We start from the raw sequence: 24,168 nt of genomic DNA, 5'->3' as shown, positions 1-24,168 counted from the left end.
AAAATGTCTCTCTCTTAATGTCACCACTCCCTCCTCCCTGTCCAACAGAATCATCCACTAGGATAGACATAGACAGAGGTAATTATACCCAACAGCTGCCTGACACTGGTCCCTTGGTCTGTATAAACCACTGAGCCCTCTGCGGAAGGCTCAGCCCAGCCCCATAAGCATGTCTAAACCACAGACACACCGACCGAGACAAACCCTGAAATGGAGCTGCACGTCCCGTCCACAATGTAAGGTAATCTCTCCCTGCCACACGCCAGGACGGGGATAGACAGATTGAGAGGAGGAATTCTGGAAGTCTCAGTTTACAACCCTGAGCAAGCTATAATAATCTGATTATGGCGGTTGTAAACGTGTGCGTGTGTCCACGGGGTGACAAGTGAAAACATATACCAGGAGAGAGAGAGCGCAAAAACAAATCCAGGAAGGTAAGGTTATTGTCCCCTCGCTGTGAGGGAAAAGGATCATGTATTTTTTTTCTCCTTATGGATTGGCCTGTAGCCTTGACTATATAGGGGCTGCTTAGAATCAAACAAAAACCAACCAAGGGTGATAAAACCCAAACCAGTCCTGAATTCATCATCACTGCTAATGATTATGTTTCCAAAAAGCAACAATTTGTGAGCATACATCTCTGACCTCCTCTGTCCTGCGTCACTTAACCTGCTCAGAGCTGCTGTTGTCTCTCAATGAAAGGTCAGAAGCCACACACAAAGAGCTAGAGTGGCTAAACTAGCCTCTGCCTAATAGTATTAAACACTCAGTCACACTGAACAGCCTACTCCATGTTAACATTCATAACAAAATCCCATACAGTCAGGTAACTTTTCAAATCTACAAAGACACCACACATGCCTACAGTACAACAAGATACAATATGCATTCATATGCACCAGAAACATTGTCCTCAACCACATACATACTGTGCCTCTCCGGTGTCCTCACCCGAATTACACTCATTAAATAACAAAAAACATCAACAGCCCACCAAACTCTTAAACTTGTGCAAACACATAACACCTTAAAAACATAATCACACTGTCCAGCTTCCCAAAATGACTCCTAGCCAGCTCTGGATGCCATTTTCTATTTTTAGCAACAGCATATTTTTAAAAAAAAATGTATATATATATATATATATATATATAAATCACCTTTATTTAACCAGGTAGGCCAGTTGAGAACAAGTTCTCATTTACAACTGCGACCTGGCCAAGATATAGCAAAGCAGTGCGACACAGACACAGAGTTACACATGGGATAAACAAACGTACAGTCAATAACACAATAGAAAAGTCTATATACAGCGTGTGAAAATAAGGTAAAATAAGGGAGGTAAGGCAATAAATAAATATGCCATAGTGGCGGCATTACAATTTAGCAATTAAACACTGGATTGATAGATGTGCAGAAAATGAAAGTTCAAGTAAATACTGGGGTGCAAAGGAGCAAAAAATAAATAACAGTATAGAGGGATGAGGTAGTTGGGTGGGCTATTTACAGATGGGCTGTGTACAGGTGCAATGATCGGTAAGCTGTTCTGATTGCTGATGCTTAAAGTTAGTGAGGGAGATGTAAGTCTCCAACTTCAGTGATTTTTGCAATTTGTTCCAGTCATTGGCAGCAGAGAACTGGAAGGAAAGGCGGTCAAAGGAGGAGTTGGCTTTGGGGATGACCAGTGAAATATACCTGCTGGAGCACGTGCTGCTTTGGTGACCAGTGAACTGAGATAAGGCGGGGCTTTACCTAGCAGACTTATAGATGACCTGGAGCCAGTGGGTTTGGCGACAAATATAAAGCGAGGGCCAGCCAACGAGGGCATACAGGTCACAGTGGTGGGTAGTACATAAGGGCAGTCACCTTAGCTGCCCTGTGTGGCACCTGTGCCTTCCTGTTCTCTTTCTCCTGTGGCTGCGGCCCGGGACATACCATCTGGTGGAGCCAGGCCTTGTCCTTGGTCACACTGATCAGGCTGTGCTGCACCATGCTGAAGAACCTCTTCATAGAACTGGAGGGAGAGGATTTTCACAGGCAAACAGACGGACAGGAGGGCAGGCATGGCTAAGAGACTCACTCACTGCTTGTGTGTGTGTGGGTGTGTGACACCAGGCAGTAGAAGGAAAGGGGTTGGGGTGTCAGTGAGTTAACGTGAGGAGCGTAGCCAGGGTGAGGGTGTGTGACACCAGGCAGTAGAAGGAAAGGGGTTGGGGTGTCAGTGAGTTAACGTGAGAAGCGTAGCCAGGGTGGGGGTGTGTGACACCAGGCAGTAGAAGGATAGGGGTTGGGGTGTCAGTGAGTTAACGTGAGGAGCGTAGCCAGGGTGAGGGTGTGTGACACCAGGCAGTAGAAGGAAAGGGGTTGGGGTGTCAGTGAGTTAACGTGAGGAGCGTAGCCAGGGTGAGGGTGTGTGACACCAGGCAGTAGAAGGAAAGGGGTTGGGGTGTCAGTGAGTTAACGTGAGGAGCGTAGCCAGGGTGGGGGTGTGTGTGCTGGTAAAAGCAGACAGAACCAGGCCAGGTGTAACATCATGAATTAGATTCCCAAGGAACAGGCTGTGTGAGGCAGAGAGAGATAAGAGGCACATGGTGACACTAAACTGACCAGGATGTCACTGTGACAGGGCACGTATAGGAAGAACAGGACACTCACTGACCACAGGAAATAAGTATCCAGCCAAACAACACACAGACACACACACTTCTTGTTCAAACTACAGGTGTAGAATCTTAAATTTGATCACCCTGTTGTTGCAGGACATTTCCAGGAAATGCAAACTTGTAGTGCATTTAAGGTTTAAAAAGGCTTCTAAAGTTTGTAATTTTTACTATAAAATGTCAGACTGGATTTGTCCTACAAAAATGTCCATTAATTATAATCCACACAATTATTAATATTTCCTGTTGCTGCAGGATTATTTACTGCTGTGAGAAACAGATTAAGTTAAAATCCCACATCTGTACCATTCAAAACAGAAACAACCTAGCAACCACACAACTAAAACCTGCTGAGAGGAGAAACAACATTCAGACAGGCTGATAGGAAATTGCATTGTAGAAAACAAATGCCATCCCATCTTTTCGATTTCACTTGATATTCGGTTTGAGGAGTGACGAGTTGGATCTGTACTGACTGATTCCAATGAATCCCAAATCTAACGGTTGTGCCAGCAACACTCCGGCCTTGTCAATAGGCGGCAGGGTAGCCTAGTGGTTCGAGCGTTGGACTAGTAACCGCAAGGTTGCAAATTCAAATCCCTGAGCTGACAAGGTACAAATCTGTCATTCTGCCCCTGACCAAGGCAGTTAACCTACTGTTCCTAGGCCATCATTGAAAATAAGATTTTGTTCTTAACTGACTTGCCTAGTTAAATAAGAGGAAACAAGGAACCAGACCAGGTGCTGTCGCAGTGGGCCTGGAGCTGGGCTGACTGATGAGCCACTGCCTGGAGAGCCTGTGATGCACAGTTTACCCTGTCACTCAGACCTCATCTACCAGGCAGACAGAGAAAGACAGATCTCTCTCTGTGTGTGATTTATAAACAAAGTTTATTTTATAATAATCATTCAAGAGATTTTCAGATAAAGTATCTCTTTATCATTGGATGGATTTGTAACATGTCTGTTGGGTGGAAGACATAATGTGCCACTTTTAACCAGAGCCCATACTTCCATGACAGACAACAGAGATAAGAAACCAGAATGCAGACAGTTTGATGTTTCAGAGTCCCACACACTCTGGACCACCTGATTTAGTGTCCTGGCTAGCTGGCTTCCCCGTGCAGCACAGACCAGTCAATAAATTGTCCATAGCAACCACTGTGTAGGGGAACGGGCTTGCCTGGCACCACTAAAAGAGCTAAAATCCTGTTCTTCCAGAGATTGTTGAAGTTAAACGCAGGACATAGCTGTAAACACTGCGCTTCATCTGTAGTCTATTCAATGGAGCTGACAGCCTCCCATTCACACTGCTGACATTCATGCCCAGTGGGTTTGCACATAGACGGGGCACTGGGGGGAGTGTTTCCTATAAAGGCAAGGTTGAATGGGAGGATCTGAACCCAGTATGTTCTGGATCAGATTTGTAGCTCTGAGATGTGACAGGACCCTGCCTTGGAGCAGCTCACAGAGACCAGCACTGTCTGATCCATGTTCAGCCACTCATTTTATCCTCTCGTCTAGAGATCATGGTTGGGTTGAATTCCATTTCGATTCAGTAAGTAAACTGAAATTCCAATTCAAAACAAAATGTTCCTCTGTTGTAATGGGAAATTCACTTTACTTCCCTGAACTGACTGAATTGAAATGTAATTGACTCCAACACCGAAAGGCACATCAATACAAATGGCACATGGTATGGCTGGATTCATAACAACAACAGCAGCAGCTCGACTACACAGTGATGCAATGCTTCACTTCCACTAATGAGAGCTGAGGAGGAGGACTCTCACTATAACAACAACAGTAAGTCAGTCAATTAAACAGGCTAAGTCTTTGTAAGCCTACAACTGGCTACTGGTCAAGTCATGAGATGGGAGAGTACAAAATGGCTCACAATCAATATCAGTCAGTTAACTCCACATGGTCTGAGCCGAGTGAATAGAGGGCTCTGAACTTGATCTTTGGTTCGTAAACACCAGCGTTGTACTACAGTAGAGTATAACTGTAATAACTGATGTTTAAAACACTCTCACTCCCAATGATAATGAATGTCCAGCACAGTCCATTAGCAGTGTCTTTCCTGACTATTACACCCAAATTCTAAACTCCAGTGTCTGTAAATAGCTATGAAAGCGGTTGTATCAAATCTGGGTGGAAATAAAGGTAATGGGGGTGCTGTGAAAGATCGAAAAGAGGCTTCTGTAGTACAGGGACGACAAGAGGGGTTTGAGGGAGAAATAGGACTGCCCTGCTAGACATGATAAAGAACATACAAATGGAATATGTGCATGTGTGTGAATAAAGCAGTTGTGAAAGTTTCAACCCACTACACTGCCTCGCTAATTATAGAAGTCGAAATTAGGATAATGAGCAAAAGCCAGTTAACAGGCATGAGGAGATCCATGTTGGAGCCGTGTGTGTGTTACTGGTGGACTGACACTGACAGGGAGGTTACAGGTCTTGGTGAATGTGCGTCACTGGTTGGGTGACCACAAGTATTGCCGGTCACTGTTATGTGGGGGTCTTCCCTAGGCTACCCTAAAAGTCTGCCTTATTCCGCTTCCTATTCATCTCTCTCATTGATGAGAGTACTGTAGCTCACCCACCACTCAAAATCCATATGTAAATTCTATTCAAACGAACGGGTTTTATTTTATACAAGAGCTTATTTGTTCGAAGCTATCCACAGGCATCTGTTCATTCGATCCACAATATATTTTTCCAAGACTTCTCAAACTATCCGATTTTTAAAAATGTACTTACCGGCGTCATGATTTTAGTCAGTCAATTAATGTTTATCCCAGCCAATCTCTTGGAGAAACTCTCTCTCTGGTCCGAATAACTGGTCGGTATGGTCGAGTGCGTCCCTCTCCAGAATCGGATGTAATGGTCCTAAAGTAACGACACTTGGTCCCACAGCGATGCAGGCATAACTAGACGCTGAGGGCGAAGTGGATCACGGCACGCAATAGTCACTGAACATCACTCAGCGTAGTTGGGAGGCATGTTGTTTCGGTGAGTTTGCTACTGAGCGACTGAAAGTTCATGCCACAAATAATTCGCCGATTGCCTTTAGAGTGTTCGACCGCCCGCGCGCAGGAATAAATAGTATAATCAAAGGCCAGGACAAATCCGTTAAATGCTGTTGTAGCAAAGACGGCTGCTTTTATATGGCTATCCGTGAAATAATACTGCAGATGTTAACAAGAACGCTCTAAAGTAATTTATGCTTCATATCAAGAAAATGTGACATCAAATCCATTCCAACCGCAACAATGTTACTTTGACTTTCATGCCTGGATAGCCACATTATGACGTTCGGGGAAAAATCTATGTAGTTATCAGCCCCTGGTCTCGTCCTCGTTTATTTGACAAGCTAAATCAAAATAGAACAGCGAACCGTTTTAAATTCACAAGATAATGCAACCCACTTTCCAACCGAAGCTACAAACGCCATGACAGGCAAAGGAAACTCTCCGACTGTAGTTATATTTTCTGATAATTATATTCTTAACTAGGACTATAATTAAAATACTGATGAATGTAATAAAATAGGCTACCAGAGCATTTAAGCCAACTTTGTTCACATGAGCGGTTTCAAAAGGATGATGCAGTTTTAAATGGAACGTCAGTGTCATCTTGTGTCCATACTGTGAAATGAGTTGTTGGAGATGTAATCATGTCTCTAAACAGTTAGTTGCAGGGGACGGGAAACGATTCATTGGATCGTTCAGGTCTGACAAAAAATAAACGAATTCTTCTAATGAATTGTATTAACTTAATTTATTTGAGGTTTTCTAATGTGTGTAGGCCTACATATTGTAGTGGTGGTGCTCATCATCCAAAACATGATCACGTTACACTCTTATTTACAGCACAAAAACTGAAATACAATTAGGGTATTTACTCTGAAATTACATGGTAAATGGTAATACCTATAGGCCTAAATTACATGTTGATTCATAAGTAATTCAAATACAGCAATCCCCATTTGGTACCAGGCAGTTACCCAAATATGTTGAGAAGTTTATAAATGAATTATACCACAACATTTTGTAGGAAATACCAGGTAAATACAGTATTTATGCAGATTTGTGCTCGTCCTTGATGATCTTATTTTTTAAATTTTAAATATGTAATACTATCAAAGGCTGTTAAACAAAAACAGATTTCAGCCTTTGCACAACTCATACATTATCACACCACCAACAACAAGGAACAATTTTAAACATCTTGCTTTAATGAATCACTACAGTAGTTGAGGAAAACAGCAGTGCTAACAACTCAGATTAATCTCTAACTGGTCTTTTCAATTTTGTTTACTTTGATCAATTTAAATGTTACTATTTAGACTGGAAATCAATCACTTTTTTCTTTCAGTATATGTTTTTCTTATTTGAGTATAATCAATAACTTTTCTTATAGGAGTCAGTTTCTTTGTTGAGTAAATCTTGACAATACCGCTTATCTTCTTACTGAATGCAGCAATTTTGACCATTAGCATCTTTGAAGCGGAGACGCATCTTGGGCTTGTAGTTTTCGAGGTACATTAGTTGTTTTGAGTTGAAGGCTCCGCGTCTCTTTCTGAGAGAAGAAACACAGACAAAATGGCATTTTGATGATTTCTGATGGTTTTGGCATTTTGATGGCATTTTAAATGCCACACTGGCGTATTCAGGAATCACCTCACCATAACTATATCATCTTCATTTTTAATCACAGTAGCGAGAAGATATGATAATTTATGAAAATTATTATTCATTTATTAGTATTCACAAAAATGGTTGAAGTATCCAAATATTATCAATGTAGAGAACTTGTGGGCAGCAGGTAGTTTACCAGTTAAATGTGTTGGGCCAGTAAACAAAAGGTTGCTGGTTCAAATCCCAGAGCCAACCAGATTTTTTTTTAAACTACCAATGTGCCTTTGAGCCAGGCACTCAACCCTAATTGCTCCAGGGTCGCTGTCAATAACGGCTGATCCCTGGCCCCACTCTCCGAGAGTGTCTCAGGGGGAATAGGGTATGCTTAAAACCGTATTTTCAATTCACACATGCATAATACACACTTGAACATGTATGAAATAGAACAAATTATAAGCACCCACCAAATTATTATATAACTTACTGTCTTATAAAGTGAACAGCATCTTCATACTCCATCCCACATTCAATCAACGCCAACGCTACCAGGACTGGGGCTCTGGGGAGAAATTATATCAAATCACATCAAGTGTACTGTAGAGATGGGAAAGTTGGTGTACTATAAAATACCCCTCCTTCACTAAATAACCACATTCACTAAACACTGCTTTGAGTTGGTGGCTAGCAGACATTCAAAGGAAGGAGAAGATACAATATGTAGACAACTCACCGACCCAACCCCGCCACACAATGCACTGCAATGCAACAACCGGGTTCCTCTCTGAATTTACACTTCAGGAGGTTGAGCCAGTCATCAACGACTTGTTCAGGGGGTGAAGAACCATCATCAAAGGGCCAATCCTGTTTGGAGAGAACACATGGTTGTAATTAGGCTCTGTTAAAGGATTCATTGTTTAGGTAGGGTAATTGATAGGCCTAATGCTTTCATGCTACCTCCATCATTAGGAAAAGGACAGGCCTAGATATCATGCAGATACAACAGAAATGCCTGAATCAACTCCAACCAAATTTTAAGGTCTAACAGGTTAAGATAGTGGCAGAAAAGAGCAGTTGTCTCACCACAACAGTGATGCCTTCCTGCTCCACAGGGGTTTTGTCGTAAGTGGCATCACACACTCTGACCAGTGTTTGCACTCCAAAAGCCTTCAGATCCTATAATAGATAAGTGATTTTAGTTTAGTAAGTAATCATTCAACACACTTTGTTTTTCAGTTCATTCCAAATATGGTTTAACATATAAGAACTCTATAAACCAAATAACACAATGCTTCATGTAAATGCAAAGCATAAGAGATATGTATTAGTAGGAGTCAATGATACCGTACCTCTATAAACTTCACCAACTGGGAGTTGGTGGGATTGTGGGTGATCAGAAACTTCATACAGTCATGGGAGATCTCAACAGGGGCGGGGCGATTCATCTTGACAGACAGAGAAGGCAGTCTTCCAGGAGAGGGTATACAGTAGAGTAGTAGAGAAAAGTACTCCAAAATGGTAGCTAGATTGGGTATAAAGGTGGTTATTGAAAGATATAGGCTATGGAGAATGGGGCGAAAGTAAATAAAAAGTGGAATATGAAAAGGAAACAAAAGAAAGAAAAGGGGTATCCCTTTAGATTTGAAATCCCAACTAGCCCATTCAGGAATTATTTAGTGGTTGTTTAGTGGCTGGATTAGCTCAATCCAAGCCATATACTTGGAGAAATATCAGCCTCTCTCTCTCCAGGAGTACTGGTTGACTTCTGGTGGGGTATTTCTTCATATGTTTGGCTGCAGGCTGCTCACAGGTGCTGGTGCTGTGCCTGGCAAAAGTCTCCACAGTGCGGCACCCTCGCAAACGCCATAAATGTGCTGCCTGAAAACATATAATTCACAGGAAGGTAACAGTCACAGGGAGGAATGGTTTTATCAGCAACACAGCCCAATTACTAACAGGTAATAGACTAGCTGCAAAGTAGGATAGGGTACAGCACTGAACCAATTCAGGCTATATAAAAGAGTCCATACGATGTAATGTCTGTCACGTTGTATTACACGTCTCGTGTAATTTTGATTTGCGATAATGAAATAGGCCTAACATGTTGAATAACACTGGGAAAATCAATGAGTGAAACAAACCAACCGTTGTGTGCTGAGTAACGTTGCGTTCATCCAGCGTGCACAAGGCGGTGTGGCAACTCTGCACACCATTGATTCTTCTCTCTACAGTGGCACAGCCTAGGGCTCCTGCTGCTCACAAAGAGCTCTTGACCTGTAAAACAAAGCATTAGGCGAAATCATAGCGTATACATTAAAGCCACGTTGAGGAACAATGCTGTGAAGCCTAAACGTACTTTACTAACAATAGAAAATACATTTCTTTACATTACATTAAAGTTTCATTCAGCTCATAGAAGAGGAACAATACCATGTATTTACATACATCTCTCTCTCTTTGTCCCTATCACTGTCTGTCTCTCTGGCAAGAATAGTTCAATACAGTAAATGCAATGATTACACATTATACATGATGCAATACTAGCTATACACGTAGCTATTGCAGAAGCACTTGCATTTAGCCATCATAGTGAGCTAGTTATTTGCTTGCTAGAGGTTAATCTAATAAATTAGCCATTTGCCATAGATGGCGACAGCATTTGGGAGTCAAGCTAGGTTAGCTAGCACGTTGTCAACGCAGCAGATAAAACTAACGTTAGCTAGCTAACAAAGACGTGCCGGATGTTTAGGCAACTGCCTAGTTACTTACAAAAAGCTGATGATTGACGTCTTCAATGAAAAATCGATGAAAAACTGGTTGAAAGAAGCAACATATCCGTTTGTTGACAGCAGTGCTAAAAAGCGTTAGCTTGCTAGCGGCTTGGTATTATACCACGTGACGTACGTGACGTCAACGTGTATGTTGGGAAAAAATACAGTGAGCATTTTCATTCAGGTTCTCAACACTAGAGGGAGTCACAGTCATTTGGAGAAAGAATACAACATCGTTTTGGGCATTATTCCATGTTAATTCAATGACAGACCTTGATGGTGATAGAGGATATTGCATGTTTGACCAATTCTGACGGCAAAGACACTATACAAAAAAAGTCTGCCTTGACAAGAAATCTAGTAGATGCATTAATTGCCATAGCGATAATTAAATAGGCCTACATAGGCCATCATTGTAAATAAGAATGTGTTCTTAACTGACTTGCCTAGTTGAATAAAGATTGCATTTTAAAAAAAATGTAAAATGCCATAGAGGTCATCATTCTGTGTTACCCAATCTTAACAGTGGAGGCTGGTGGGAGGAGCGATAGCAGGACATGTTCATTGTAATGGCTGGAATGGAACAAATGTGGTTTCCGTATGTGTGATGTGTTTGATACCGTTCCATTTAATTCCATTCCAGCCATTACAATGAGCTCATCCTCCTATAGCTTCTCCCATCAGCCTCCACTGAATCTTAGGATTCCACATGTGTGAAATGCCATATTAGTCTTACTGCTTACAGTAGGCCTATGACGCTCTCACAGTCCACAGCCATCTCTCTCTCTCTCTCTCTCTCTCTCTCTCTCTCTCTCTCTCTCTCTCTCTCTCTCTCTCTCTCTCTCTCTCTCTCGCTCTCTCAGGTAGTGGGCTTGGATTCACATGTCTGTTCTTGTGTGGTTTCCTTGAGTCCTCATGAATAGATAAACACACCCACACACCCTTTGTTTAGCAGGTAGAAAAACTACACCACTGCCAATAGTATACAGTCCTCACTCCTCACACACCTGGGGCTGGTAGTTTTCCATGTGACACAGGCAGGATTTCTGAGAAAGGAGAGAGATACTCGAGGATAGATTCCTGCTGTGTTTGTTCCGCTGGAATATTTACATTTTTCTGATCCCAGTTCATATCCCAAGTAAGGTCATTTTCAGCCAACTTTAATGAATGCATGTCTTAACTATGTTGTCTTAGGGAATTGAGGAGAAATTAACTTAAAATTCAGAGACCCAGGGTTACGAAAGGCCTGACACAGTAGAGGCTCTGTACAAAAGAGACGTTCCTGTTTCCTGCTGTATGTTTATTATCTCTACACATTAGGTGTTCTATACTCAAGGTGCTTAACATGTCTTTAATAATAATGATAATAATACATTTTATTTGACATACGCCTTTTAGGACGCTGAAAGACACCTTATATTATATGTACATCAAATCAATCACCGTCTGTTTGTTCAGTGATGTGAATGTAGTGATGACGCACTTTTGCTTTCTACCAACATAGCAATACCTCTGTACTCATTTAAATGACCATTTACTGGCAAGTACTGTTGTTGCAAAGACTTTAGTAATAATGAATCAATAAATAAAATACAATCACGATCTGGAATACTGAATACTTGTCAAATACAGGCCTACGCTCTAACAGTAAATATATAATCAATAGTCTGAGTGGATGTGGGAGACATAAATACAATGGTATCATTTTAAATGATGGCGTCATTACTGACATTATGGAAAAGTACGTGTTCCATTTTTTTCTTCTTCCGTAAGGCCTACAGTTTGAAAATTGATTGCTGTGCTTCGAATCTCTAAAAGCATTTATAGTGGATAAATCCTATCAGAAGGTAAATTAGTTTAATCTCCACGGACCAATTAAAGAGGACGTAACACAAAAACATATACACATACTGTAGGCCATTTAGGTCTTGTTAGATTCATAAAATGATGAGTCAAGAATTTAATTATCTAACTTCCCTTCATTGAAAGTGTGCTGGTTTTACAATAAATGGACTTCCTCTATTGTAAATAGACTAGGTGTGGTTTCTTCATGGACATTTTAGTGTTGAATTTAGTAATGTCAATGCCTACACTGCTTTGTGAAGACTCACAGAGTCGCAAGCTAGAACTAATGCCATCACACAGAAAATAATGTGTTTAACTGCACTGAAAAGGATTGAAGATTGGCCATGTCAGTGTCTTTGTGGTCAGGTTTAAGTCTTTGTATTTAATTCATTTATGACAGATTTGTTTTAACCCTGTGTGAGACCATTTTGCCTTGTGACTGACTTCTGTATTTTACAGGCCACAGGTATGAACTGGTCAGCACTAGAGAGCCTACTCAGCGGGGTCAACAAGTACTCCACTGTGTTTGGCCGTGTGTGGCTGTCCATGGTGTTTGTGTTCCGTGTCATGGTGTTCGTGGTTGCCGCCCAGCGTGTGTGGGGAGACGAGAGCAAGGACTTTGTGTGCAACACCAGGCAGCCCGGCTGCACCAATGTCTGTTATGACAGCATCTTCCCCATCTCACACATCCGCCTGTGGGCCCTCCAGCTCATCTTCGTCACCTGTCCATCTCTCATGGTCATGGCTCACGTCAAGCATCGTGAGGGGAAGGATTCAAAGTACGCTTCCCAGCACCAGGGCTCTCACCTGTACGCCAACCCAGGGAAGAAACGTGGAGGCCTGTGGTGGACCTACCTGGTCAGCCTGATCTTCAAGGCCGTGGTTGACGCAGCCTTCCTTTACATCCTCTACTACATCTACCATGGCTATGACATGCCACGTCTCTCCAAGTGTGCCCTGGAGCCTTGCCCAAACACAGTGGACTGCTACATATCCAGGCCCACGGAGAAGAAGATCTTCACCATCTTCATGGTGGTCTCCTCAGCCATCTGCATCTTCGTGTGCATCCTGGAGATGTTCTATCTGTTGGGCAAGCGGTTACAGAAGGTGCTTAAAGTACGGCAGGCCAACAAGAGACTTCTCTTCGCTGAGTGCCATGAGGTGACCAACATCGCTCCGCCGAGGTCATCGTATATCAGGGTAGATCCAACTATTGGGAGCCAGCAGAACATCAGCAGACAGAAGAAGGCAGAGGAGGCTGCTGCCACAAGTCTGTAGTCCTGATCTGTTTGATTTTGGTGCATATAGCACTGACTTTGCTGAGAGCTACTTTATTGAGGAAAAATTTGCTTAGATATGTGGTTGTCCCACCTAGCTATCTAAAGATGAATGCACTAACTGTAAATCGCTCTGGATTAGAGCGTCTGCTAAATGACTAAAATGTAAATCCATATTGCACTGACTTTGTGGGTGGCTACTTTATGGAGGAAAAATATACCTACTATGACTGAGATATATGGTTGTCCCACCTAGATATATTAAGATGAATGCACTAACTGTACATTTTACTCTATACTGGAGCATTTTGGATTTGAGATCAAGTCTTTTATATGAAGCGACAGTACAGAATGTACCGCTTAGAAATGAACGCTCTTTATATATCTAGTCCCTCCGTTTGAAGACGTCATAACTATTTGGACAAATTGACTTATAGTGTCTAGGCAATGACTACATCAAGCTTGTTGGATGGATTTGCAGTTTGTTTTGGTTGTATGTTATGTTTTTCCCAATAGAAACTTAATAATGAATGATAATTGTATTTCTAAGTGAGTAAATGAGATGTTTCTGAACACTTCTTAATGAATCCTGATAAGGCAAGGATTAACAAAAATCATGAATGAATCATGAAAAATGACGGGTGATAAAGTTACAGAGGCTATACAAAAGATGCTAACAACTCACCATTCCCAAGATGAAGTCAAATCAAATGTTATTTGTCACATGCTTCATAAAAACAGGTGTAGACTAACTGTGAAATTCTTACTTACAGGCCCTTCCCAACAATGCAGAGGAAAAAATAATAACACAAGGAATAAATATACAATGAGTAACGATAACTATATTACACGGGGTACCAGTACCAAGTCGATGTGCAGGGGTACAGGGTTATTGTTGGAGATATGTACATACTGTATAGGTAGGGGTAAAGTAACTAGGCAACAGGATAGATAATAAACAGTAGCAGCAGCATACAGTGAGGGAAAAAAGCTTTTGATCCCCTGCTGATTTTGTACGTTTGCCAAAGAAATGATCAGTCTATAATTTTAATGGTAGGTTTATTTGAACAGTGAGAGACAGAATAACAACAACAAAAATCCAGAAAAACGTCAAAAATGTTATAAATTGATTTGCATTTTAATGAGGGAAATAAGTATTTGACCCCCTGCTTATAAATTGATTTGCATTTTAATGAGGGAAATAAGTATTTGATCCCTCTGCAAAACATGACATAGTACTTGGTGGCAAAACCCTTGTTGGCAATCAGGGATCAGACGTTTCTTGTAGTTGGCCACCAGGTTTGCACACATCTCAGGAGGGATTTTGTCCCACTCCTCTTTGCAGATCTTCTCCAAGTCATTAAGGTTTCGAGGTTGACCTCCTTTGTTGCCTTGGCCGTGTGCTTTGGGTCATTGTCATGCTGGAATATCCATCCACGACCCATTTTCAGTGCCTTGGCTGAAGGAAGGAGGTTCTCACCCCAGATTTGACAGTACATGGCCCCGTCCATTGTCCCTTTGATGCAGTAAAGTTGTCCTGCCCCCTTAGCGGAAAAACACCCCCTAAGCATAATATTTCCACCTCCATGTTTGACGGTGGGGATGGTGTTCTTGGGGTCATAGGCAGCATTCCTCCTCCTCCAAACACGGCGAGTTGAGTTGATGCCAAAGAGCTCCATTGTGGTCTCATCTGACCACAACACTTTCACCCAGTTGTCCTCTGAATCATTCAGATGTTCATTGGCAAACTTCAGATGGGCATGTATATGTGCTTTCTTGAGCAGGGGGACCTTGCAGGCGCTGCAGGATTTCAGTCCTTCACGGCGTAGTGTGTTACCAATTGTTTTCTTGGTGACTATGGTCCCAGCTGCCTTGAGATCATTGACAAGATCCTTCTGTGTAGTTCTGGGCTAATTCCTCACCGTTCTCATGATCATTGCAACTCCACGAGGTGAGATCTTGCATGGAGACCCAGGCCAAGGGAGATTGACAGTTCTTTTGTGTTTCTTCCATTTGCAAATAATCGCACCAACTGTTGTCACCTTCTCACCAAGCTGCTTGGCGATGGTCTTGTAGCCCATTCCAGCCTTGTGTAGGTCTACAATCTTGTCCCTGACATCCTTGGAGAGCTCTTTGGTCTTGGCCATGGTCGAAAGTTTGGAATCTGATTGATTGATTGCTTCTGTGGACAGGTGTCTTTTATACAGGTAACAAAATGAGATTAGGAGCACTCCCTTTAAGAGTGTGCTCTGAATCTCAGCTAGTTACCTGTATAAAAGACACCTGGGAGCCAGAAATCTTTCTGATTGAGAGGGGGTCAAATACTTATTTTCCTCATTAAAATGCTAATCAATGTATAACATTTTTGACGTGCATTTTTCTGGATTTTGTTGTTGTTATTCTGTCTCTCACTGTTCAAATAAACCTACCATTAAAATTATAAACTGATCATTTCTTTGTCAGTGGGCAAACGTACAAAATCAACAGGGGATCAAATACTTTTTTACCTCACTGTATGTGATGAGTCAAAAGAGTTAGTGCAAAGAGGGTCAATGCAGTCCGGGTAGCTATTTGGTAGTCTTATGGCTTAGGGGTAGAAGCTGTTCAGGGTCCTATTGGTTCCAGACTTGGTGCATCGGTACCGCTTGCCATGAGGTAGCAGAGAGAACAGTCTATGACTTGGGTGGCTGGAGTCTTTGACGATTTATAGGGCCTTCCTCTGACACCGTCCGGTATAGAGGTCCTGGATGGCAGAGAGCTTGGCTCCCAGTTTTGTACTGGACCATCCACACTACCCTCTGTAACGACTTGCAGTCAGATGACAAGCAGGATACTTCACAATCCGTTCATGATTATAGATAACCATGGTATCATCCATATTAATGTAAAAGTGACACCAAAATGGCACAAGACATTATACACCATTCCGTTCCTATTGGGCTAAACACAATCCAAAACAAACTGCAAATGCACAGGTCGGATTAATGCAGGGGCTTACTGGTGCTGTAGCCGCTTGGCCCAGGCACTAGGCAGCAATTAAAAAACACATATATAAATATATATACTACCAGTCAAAAGTTTGGACACACCCACACCAGTCCAGAGTTTTTCTTTTTTTGTAATATTTTATACATTGTAGAAAAATAGTGAAGACGTCAAAACTATGAAATAACACAAATGGAATCATGTAAGTAACCAAAAAAGTGTCAAACATATAAAAATCAATTTTATATTTGAGATTCTTCAAAGTAGCCACCCTTTGCTTTGATGACAGCTTTGCACACCCTATTTGACCAAGAAGAAGAGTGATGCATCAGATGACCTGGCCTCTACAATCACCCGACCTCAACCCAATTGAAATGGTTTGGGATGAGTCGGACCACAGAGTGAAGGAAAAGCAGCCAACAAGTGCTCAGAATATGTGGGAACTCCTTCAAGACTGTTGGAAAAGCATCCAGGTGAAGCTGGTTGAGAGAATGCAAAGAGTGTGCAAAGCTGTCATCAAGGCAAAGGATGGCTATTTGAAGAATCTCAAATATATTTTGATTTGTTTAAGACTCTTTTGGTTACTACATGATTCTAAATGTGCTATTTCATAGTTGTGATGCCTTCACAATTATTCTACAATGTAGAACATAGTAAAAATAAAGAAAAACCCTTGAATGAGTAGGTGTTTGAAAACTTTTGACCAGTAGGGTATATCTATATAGTATTTATTGTTTCACTTCAACCGCTAACCACAGGAAGATTCAGGAGCCCGCTCTCAATGAGTGTAGACAGCCTGCTACTGCCTGCTGCCGCTTTGCTAATTGTCAGATGAGGAGAGGAGGTAGGGGGCCCACATGGGTAACTTGGGAGGCCTACCTTGATTGGGTAACTGCTAAATAATTTGTTTTAAATAAACTGCATAATAAATAAAGGTGACTTGTCAATTGTGTCAGGGGCTGGGCCCAAGCCTGTAGGGGGCTCCCTCCTGAATCTAGCTTGGAAAGACAGTATCGTGCAGTATCAAAGAGCCCTCACTGCTGCTCGATCATCCTATTTTTCCAACTTAATTTAGGAAAATAAGAACAATCCAAAATATATTTTTGATACTGTCGCAAAGCTAACTAAAAAGCAGCATTCCTCATGAACTTCTTTTACGAAAAGCAAATTACGGACTCCTCTTTAAATCTGCGTATTCCTTCAAAGCTAAGTTGTCTTGAGTCTGCACAACTCTGCCAGGACCTAGGATCAAGGGAGACACTCATGTTTTATAATACTATATCTCTTGACACATTGATGAAAATAATCATGGCCTCTAAACCATCAAGCTGCATAATGGATCCTATTCCAACTAAACTACTGAAAGAGCTGCTTCCTGTGCTTGGCCCTCCTATGTTGAACATAATGAACGGCTCTCTGTCTACCGGATGTGTACAAACTCACTAAAAGTGGCAGTAATAAAGCCTCTCTTGAAAAAGCAAAACCTTGACCGGGAAAATATTTTAAAAACTATCGGGCTATATCGAATCTCCCATTCCTATCAAAAAATGTTGAAAAAGCTGTTGTCCTCTGACAAATCAACTGTAAATTTCGGTGTTCCTCAAGGCTCCGTTTTAGGACCACTATTGTTTTCACTATATATTCTACCTCTTGGTGATGTCATTCGGAAGCATAATGTTAACTTTCACTGCTATGTGGACGACACACAGCTGTACATTTTGATGAAACATGGTGAAGCCCCAAAATTCCCCTCCCTGGAAGCCTGTGTTTCAGACAGAAGGAAGTGGATGGTGGCAAATGTTCTAGTTTTAAACTCGGACAAAACAGAGATGCTTGTTCTAGGTCCCAAGAAACAAAGAACTCTTCTGTTGAATCTGACAATTAATCTTGATGGTTGTACATTCGTCTCGAATAAAATTATGAAGGACCTCGGCGTCCTTCACCCTAATCTCTCTTTTGACGAGTATATCAAGACTGTTTCAAGGACAGTTTTTTTCCATCTATGTAACATTGCAAAAATCAGAAACTTTCTGTCCAAAAATTATGCAGAAAAACGAATTCATGCTTTTGTCACTTCTAGGTTAGACTACAGCAATGCTCTACTTTCCGGCTACCCGGATAAAGCACTTAATTAACTTCCGTTAGTGCTTAACACTGCTGCTAGAATCTTGACTAGAACCAAAAATGTGATCATATTACTCCAGTGCTAGCCTCTCTACACTGGCTTCCTGTTAAGGCAAGGGCTGATTTCAAGGTTTTACTGCTAACCTAAAAAGCACTACATGGGCTTGCTACTACCTAACTTTCCGATTTGGTCCTGCCGTACGTACCTACACTTACGCTACGGTCACAAGGCGCAGGCCTCCTTACTGTTCCTAGAATTTCCAAGCAAACAGCTGGAGGCAGGGCTTTCTCCTATAGAGCTCCATTTTTATGGAATGGTCTGCCTATCCATGTGAGAGACGCAGACTCGGTCTCGACCTTTAAGTCTTTATTGAAGACTCACCTCTTCAGTAGGTCCTATGATTGAGTGTAGTCTGGCCCAGGAATGTGAAGGTGAACGGAAAGGCACTGGAGCAACGAACGCCCTTGCTGTCTTGGTTCCCCTCTCTCCACTGGGATTCTCTGCCTCAAACCCTATTACAGGGGCTGGGTCACTGGCTTACTGGTGCTGGTGCTCTTCCATGCCATCCCTAAGACCCACTTGAGTGGGTTGAGTCACAGTGTCTCCCAACCCCTCCTGTCTCAGCCTCTAGTATTTATGCTGCAATAGTTTATGTGTCGGAGGGCTAGGTTCAGTCTGTTATATCTGGAGTATTTCTCCTGTCTTATCCAGTGTCCTGTGTGAATTTAAGTATGCTCTCTCTAATTCTCTCTCTCTTTTTCTCTCTTCTTTCTTTCTTTCTTTCTTTCTTTCTTTCTTTCTTTCTTTCTTTCTTTCTTTCTTTCTTTCTTTCTTTCTTTCTCTCTCTCTCTCGGAGGACCTGATCCCTAGGACCATGTCTCAGGACTGCCTGGCCTGATGACTCCTTGCTGTCCCCAGTCCACCTTGTCGTGCTGCTGCTCCAATTTCAACTGTTCTGCCTGCGGCTATGGAACCCTGACCTGTTCACCGGACATGGTACCTGTCCCAGACATGCTGTTTTCAACTCTCTAGAGCAGGAGCGGTAGAGATACTCTGAATGATCGGCTATGAAAAGTCCACTGACATTTACTGACCTGTTGCACCCTCTACAACCACTGTGATTATTATTATTTGACCCTGCTGGTCATCTATGAGCATTTGAACATCTTGGCCATGTTCTGTTATAATCTCCACCCGACACAGCCAGAAGAGGACTGGCCACCCCTCATAGCCTGGTTCCTCTCTAGGTTTCTTCCTAGTTTCTGGCCTTTCTAGGGAGTTTTTTCTAGCCACTGTGCTTCTACACCTGCATTGCTTGCTGCTTGAGGTTTTAGGCTGGGTTTCTGTACAGCACTTTGTGACATCAGCTGATGTAAGAAGGGCTTTATAAATACATTTGATAGACTTACGTTTTAGATTTTATTATAATATATTTTTTCCAACCACAGAAGCCGCTCTAAATGTTCAAAATATAATTTAGACACAGACGATCAATAGTTTATAAAAAATGTTTTATCACAAGCACAAAATAAATGTAATTCATTAAAATGAATTAAATTAAGGAAACACCAACATAAAGTGTCAGGAAGGCTGCAGTTTGGGCAGCATGTGCGCCAAATATAGGCTACAGCTTGTTGCGTGGTGGCCCTAAACATATAATCCATAGAAGGTTTTGTAACCCCGGGGCCTATGATTTCTTAATCCGGTCCTGCAAATGCATTCAACAAGTTTCTTGTCACAAGCTTGATGTAGTTATAGTGTGCAATGAATATGGGACCAAATTCTAAACTTTTGACTGCTTGACTACACTTTAAGTGAATTTGTCCAAATACGTATGACATCTTCAAATGGGGGGACTACTGTGGGTACATAAAGTGCTTTCATTTCTCAAATGTGCAACGTTCACCTCACTCACTCAGAATTCCATGCAAATTAAATCACCTCTCACTCTTCAACAAAAGGGAATTTGCATCGCCACCACAGACAATTCAAAACCCCTTTTCCTGCAGTATGCTTTACACAATAAAAAGGCAACAACCTTTATACAATTAAAAAGGTCACAACAATCTTTGCACGGTTCAAAAGCTACAACAAAAATTATTAAACAGATCCATTCAAAAGCTCTCCCTTTTCTGAAATTCTCTCTCTCTCTCTCTCTCTCTCTCTCTCTCTCTCTCTCTCTCTCTCTCTCTCTCTCTCTCTCTCTCTCTCTCTCTCTCTCTCTCTCTCTCTCTCTCTCTCTCTCTCTCTCTCTCTCTCTCACTCTATCCCCGTCTGCGTTCTAAAGCCTCAGCCCACATGGTCTCTCTCTCTCAGCTACAACGTCTTTTAAAATAGCACACTCCATCCACAGCACAGCACATTGCCTGCCTTAACGTTACATAAGTGACACCTGTTAGCCTTTTACTTGTACTTCCCTCCTACAATTCCATTTCTCCATTATCAACACACCCTCTCCCTCACTCTATTCTTCCCTCTGTCATCTAACCACAATAACAATTTCCTTTAGTGCTCTCTCGTTGCCATGGCTCACACTGCTTATTGTCCCTCATTCGAGTATGGTCTGATCCCACTGGGCACAGACGTCTATTACACGTTGGTTCAACATTATTTAATTGAAACGACGTGGAAACGATGTCGATTCAACAAGTGTAGCACCTGGCAGATATTCTACTGCATGATTCACCCACTCGGCTACACCCACTCATGCAGTGTCCTAGCTGGCTACGTATCACACTGTAGAAACAAGCACACAGCATGCACCCCCACATACTCCTTGAAAAAAATTGAGTGAGAAAATAAACATGTTAAATCTGAAAAATGTTCATTTCTTTATTCTCTAATGATATTAGTAAATACTACTGTATTTAATGTGCATATACCCTACCCATTCCCCTGCTCCAAATCGCAATTTTTGCCACACAAAATTGAGAATCCTAAATTCCAAGTATAGACCATATATTCCCTACAGTTTATTGAAAGAGAAGAAGCTCTGAACTATCTGTTCAGACCTACCCACATGTCTATAGAAAACCACATCAGTTCTGAACTATCTGTTCAGACCTACCCACATGTCTATAGAAAACCACATCAGTTCTGAACTATCTGTTCAGACCTACCCACATGTCTATAGAAAACCACATCAGTTCTGAACTATCTGTTCAGGCCTACCCACATGTCTATAGAAAACCACATCAGTTCTGAACTATCTGTTCAGACCTACCCACATGTCTATAGAAAACCACATCAGTTCTGAACTATCTGTTCAGGCCTACCCACATGTCTATAGAAAACCACATCAGTTCTGAACTATCTGTTCAGACCTACCCACATGTCTATAGAAAACCACATCAGTTCTGAACTATCTGTTCAGGCCTACCCACATGTCTATAGAAAACCACATCAGTTCTGAACTATCTGTTCAGACCTACCCACATGTCTATAGAAAACCACATCAGTTCTGAACTATCTGTTCAGGCCTACCTACCTAGAGGTTATGGAAAATGTGCTCTTTTAGTATTTCTCCAGTAGGTTTCCAGAAGGAGAAAGCCTTCACTTCTATGTAAATTATAATCTAATAAAAACACTATAGTAAATGCTACAGTAGTGTCCACTAAAACACTACATTAATTACTATGGTGTGTACTACAGTTTTCTTTTACCACTGTCACGCCCTGACCTTAGAGATCCTTTTTATGTCTCTATTTGGTTTGGTCAGGATGTGATTTGGGGTGGGTATTCTATGTTCTATTATTTGTATTTCTATATTTTGGCCAGGTAGGGTTCTCAATCAGAGACAGCTGTCTATTGTTGTCTCTGATTGAGAACCATACTTAGGTAGCCCTTTCCCACCTGTCTTTGTGGGAGGTTGACTTTGTTTATGGCACATAGCCTTTAGTGTCACTGTTTTTTTGTTGTGTTTATTGATTTGTTCGGCGTCTTTTCTAAATAAAAGAATATGTACACTCACCACGCTACACCTTGGTCCAGTTCTTTCAACGGCTGTGACAGAACTTCCCACCACAAACGGACCAAGCAGCATGGTAAGGAGGAGCAGCGTGTTCAGGAGGACTGGACATGGGAGGACATCCTAAATGGCAAAGGATCCTGGACATGGGAGGAGATCCTGGCGGGAAAGGATCGCCTGCCGTGGCAGCAGCTGATAGCAGAGAGGAAGGTGGAGGCAGCGAGAAAGAGGGCCCAGGGTTACATAGGGTTACGGCTGGCACCAAAGACTGGGAGGCCACTCCCCAAAAAGTTTTTGGGGGGCACACGGGGAGTGTGACAGAGTCAGGATTCAGACTTGCTTACCGTGGCGAGCATGTGACTGGTCAGGCACCGTGCTATGGGGTGATGCGCACGGTGTCTCGAGTGAGCATTCACAGGCCGGTGTGCTCTGTGCCAGCGTCCCGCATTTGCCTGGTGGAAGTGGGCATCCAGCGAGAACGGGTTATGCCAGCTCTGTGCTCGAGACCGCCAGTGCACCTCCACGGCCCAGTGTATCCGGTGTCTCTGCCAAGAACTAAGCCTCCTGTATGTCTCCCCAGCCTGGTGAGTCCTGTGCCTGCTCCCAGAGCAAGGCCTCCTTGTGTGCCTCTCCACTCCAGTGATGATCCATGGCAAGAAGCCTCCAGTGATGATCCATGGCAAGAAGCCTCCAGTGATGATCCATGGCAAGAAGCCTCCAGTGATGATCCATGGCAAGAAGCCTCCAGTGATGATCCATGGCAAGAAGCCTCCAGTGATGAACCATGGCACGAAGCCTCCAGCGACGTCCTCCAGTCCGGGGCCCCCAGAGACGTCCTCCAGTCCGGGGCCCCCAGAGACGGCCTCCAGTCCGGGGCCCGCTACGAGGGTTCCCAGTCCGGGGTCGGAGACGAGGGTCCCCACACCAGAGGTGCCACCAAAGTGGGGTGAGCCAGTGGTGGAGTGGGGTCTGCGTCCCGCACCTGAGTCGCCACCGCGGATAGATGCCCACCCAGATCCTCCCCTATAGGTTCAGGTTTTGGGGGGGGGGGAGTACCATCACACCCTGACCTTAGAGACATAAACATTCTCTATTTGGTTTGGTCATGGTGTGATTTGGGTTGGGTATTCTATGTTCTATTATTTGTATTTCTATGTTTTGGCCGTGTAGGGTTCTCAATCAGAGACAGCTGTCTATCGTTGTCTCTGATTGAGAACCATACTTAGGTAGCCCTTTCCCACCTGTCTTTGTGGGAGGTTGACTTTGTTTATGGCACATAGCCTTTAGTGTCACTGTTTTTTTTGTTGTGTTTATTGATTTGTTCGGCTTCTTTTCTAAATAAAATAATATGTACACTCACCACGCTGCACCTTGGTCCAGTTCTTTCAACAGCCGTGATAACCACAGTAGTTATACTATAGTTACCTGTAAATACTACAGTATATGACAGTAAATACTGCAGTATTAACTGTACTCTAGTCCGCAAAAAGACTACAGTGACAACTGTAGTATTTTCAGTGCATTTGGAAAGTATTCAGATACCTTCACCTTTTCCACATTTTGTTCTGTTACAGACTTTCTTTTAAAACTGATTAAATAGTCCCCCTCTCATCAATATACACACAATACCCCATAATGACAACACAAAAATAGGTGGCATTCAGGCCAAAGAGTTAAATCTTGGTTTCATCAGACCAGAGAATCTTGCTTCTCATGGTCTGAGAGTCCTTTAGGGACCTTTTGGCAAACTCCAAGCGGGCTGTCATGTGCCTTTTATTGAGGAATGGCTTCCGTCTGGCCACTCCACCGTGGCCAGACGGAAGCCATTGTGCTGCAGAGATGGTTGTCCTTCTGGAAGGTTCTCCCATCTTCACCGAGGAACTCTGGAGCTCTGT

The 24,168-nt window shown here is 42.5% G+C and overlaps 3 protein-coding genes across 7 annotated transcripts in view; 1 reads left to right on the top strand and 2 right to left on the bottom strand.

Moving 5' to 3' along the window:
• ppp1r13ba (protein phosphatase 1, regulatory subunit 13Ba) overlaps window positions 1–6,217 on the bottom strand; it is a 48,593-nt gene extending 42,376 nt beyond the window's left edge. The window contains exon 1 of one of the 5 annotated variants that reach the window (XM_035751921.2): window positions 5,427–6,217. In XM_035751921.2, coding sequence (XP_035607814.1) covers window positions 5,427–5,435 — 9 coding nt within the window. In that variant the 5' untranslated portion in view covers window positions 5,436–6,217. Of the gene's footprint in view, window positions 1–1,866; window positions 2,475–5,426 lie in introns of those variants that run through there. The other 4 variants (XM_035751918.2, XM_035751920.2, XM_035751919.2 and 1 more) reach the window with 4 other exon arrangements.
• Window positions 6,218–6,880: 663 nt separating this feature from the next.
• Window positions 6,881–10,215, bottom strand: ptp4a2a (protein tyrosine phosphatase 4A2a). Its single transcript, XM_035751917.2, has 7 exons — window positions 10,073–10,215; window positions 9,449–9,577; window positions 8,653–9,181; window positions 8,387–8,479; window positions 8,037–8,167; window positions 7,791–7,865; window positions 6,881–7,247 (listed from the first exon to the last, which is right to left on the bottom strand). The coding sequence occupies exons 3-7, from the start codon at window positions 8,746–8,748 to the stop codon at window positions 7,136–7,138; spliced, it is 507 nt and encodes a 168-aa protein (XP_035607810.1). The 5' UTR covers window positions 8,749–9,181; window positions 9,449–9,577; window positions 10,073–10,215; the 3' UTR covers window positions 6,881–7,135.
• Window positions 10,216–11,062: 847 nt separating this feature from the next.
• On the top strand, window positions 11,063–22,275 carry gjb9a (gap junction protein beta 9a). The gene is made up of 3 exons (XM_052496681.1): window positions 11,063–11,212; window positions 12,379–13,189; window positions 19,177–22,275. Exons 2-3 carry the CDS (start codon window positions 12,388–12,390, stop codon window positions 19,350–19,352), a joined length of 978 nt encoding a protein of 325 aa, XP_052352641.1. The 5' UTR covers window positions 11,063–11,212; window positions 12,379–12,387; the 3' UTR covers window positions 19,353–22,275.
• Window positions 22,276–24,168: the final 1,893 nt, after the last annotated feature.

This window comes from Oncorhynchus keta, chromosome 35 (assembly GCF_023373465.1).
Source record: "Oncorhynchus keta strain PuntledgeMale-10-30-2019 chromosome 35, Oket_V2, whole genome shotgun sequence".
NCBI lineage: Eukaryota > Metazoa > Chordata > Actinopteri > Salmoniformes > Salmonidae > Oncorhynchus > Oncorhynchus keta.
Note: the sequence above shows the minus strand (reverse complement) of the source record. Positions and strands in the feature narration are given on the sequence as shown.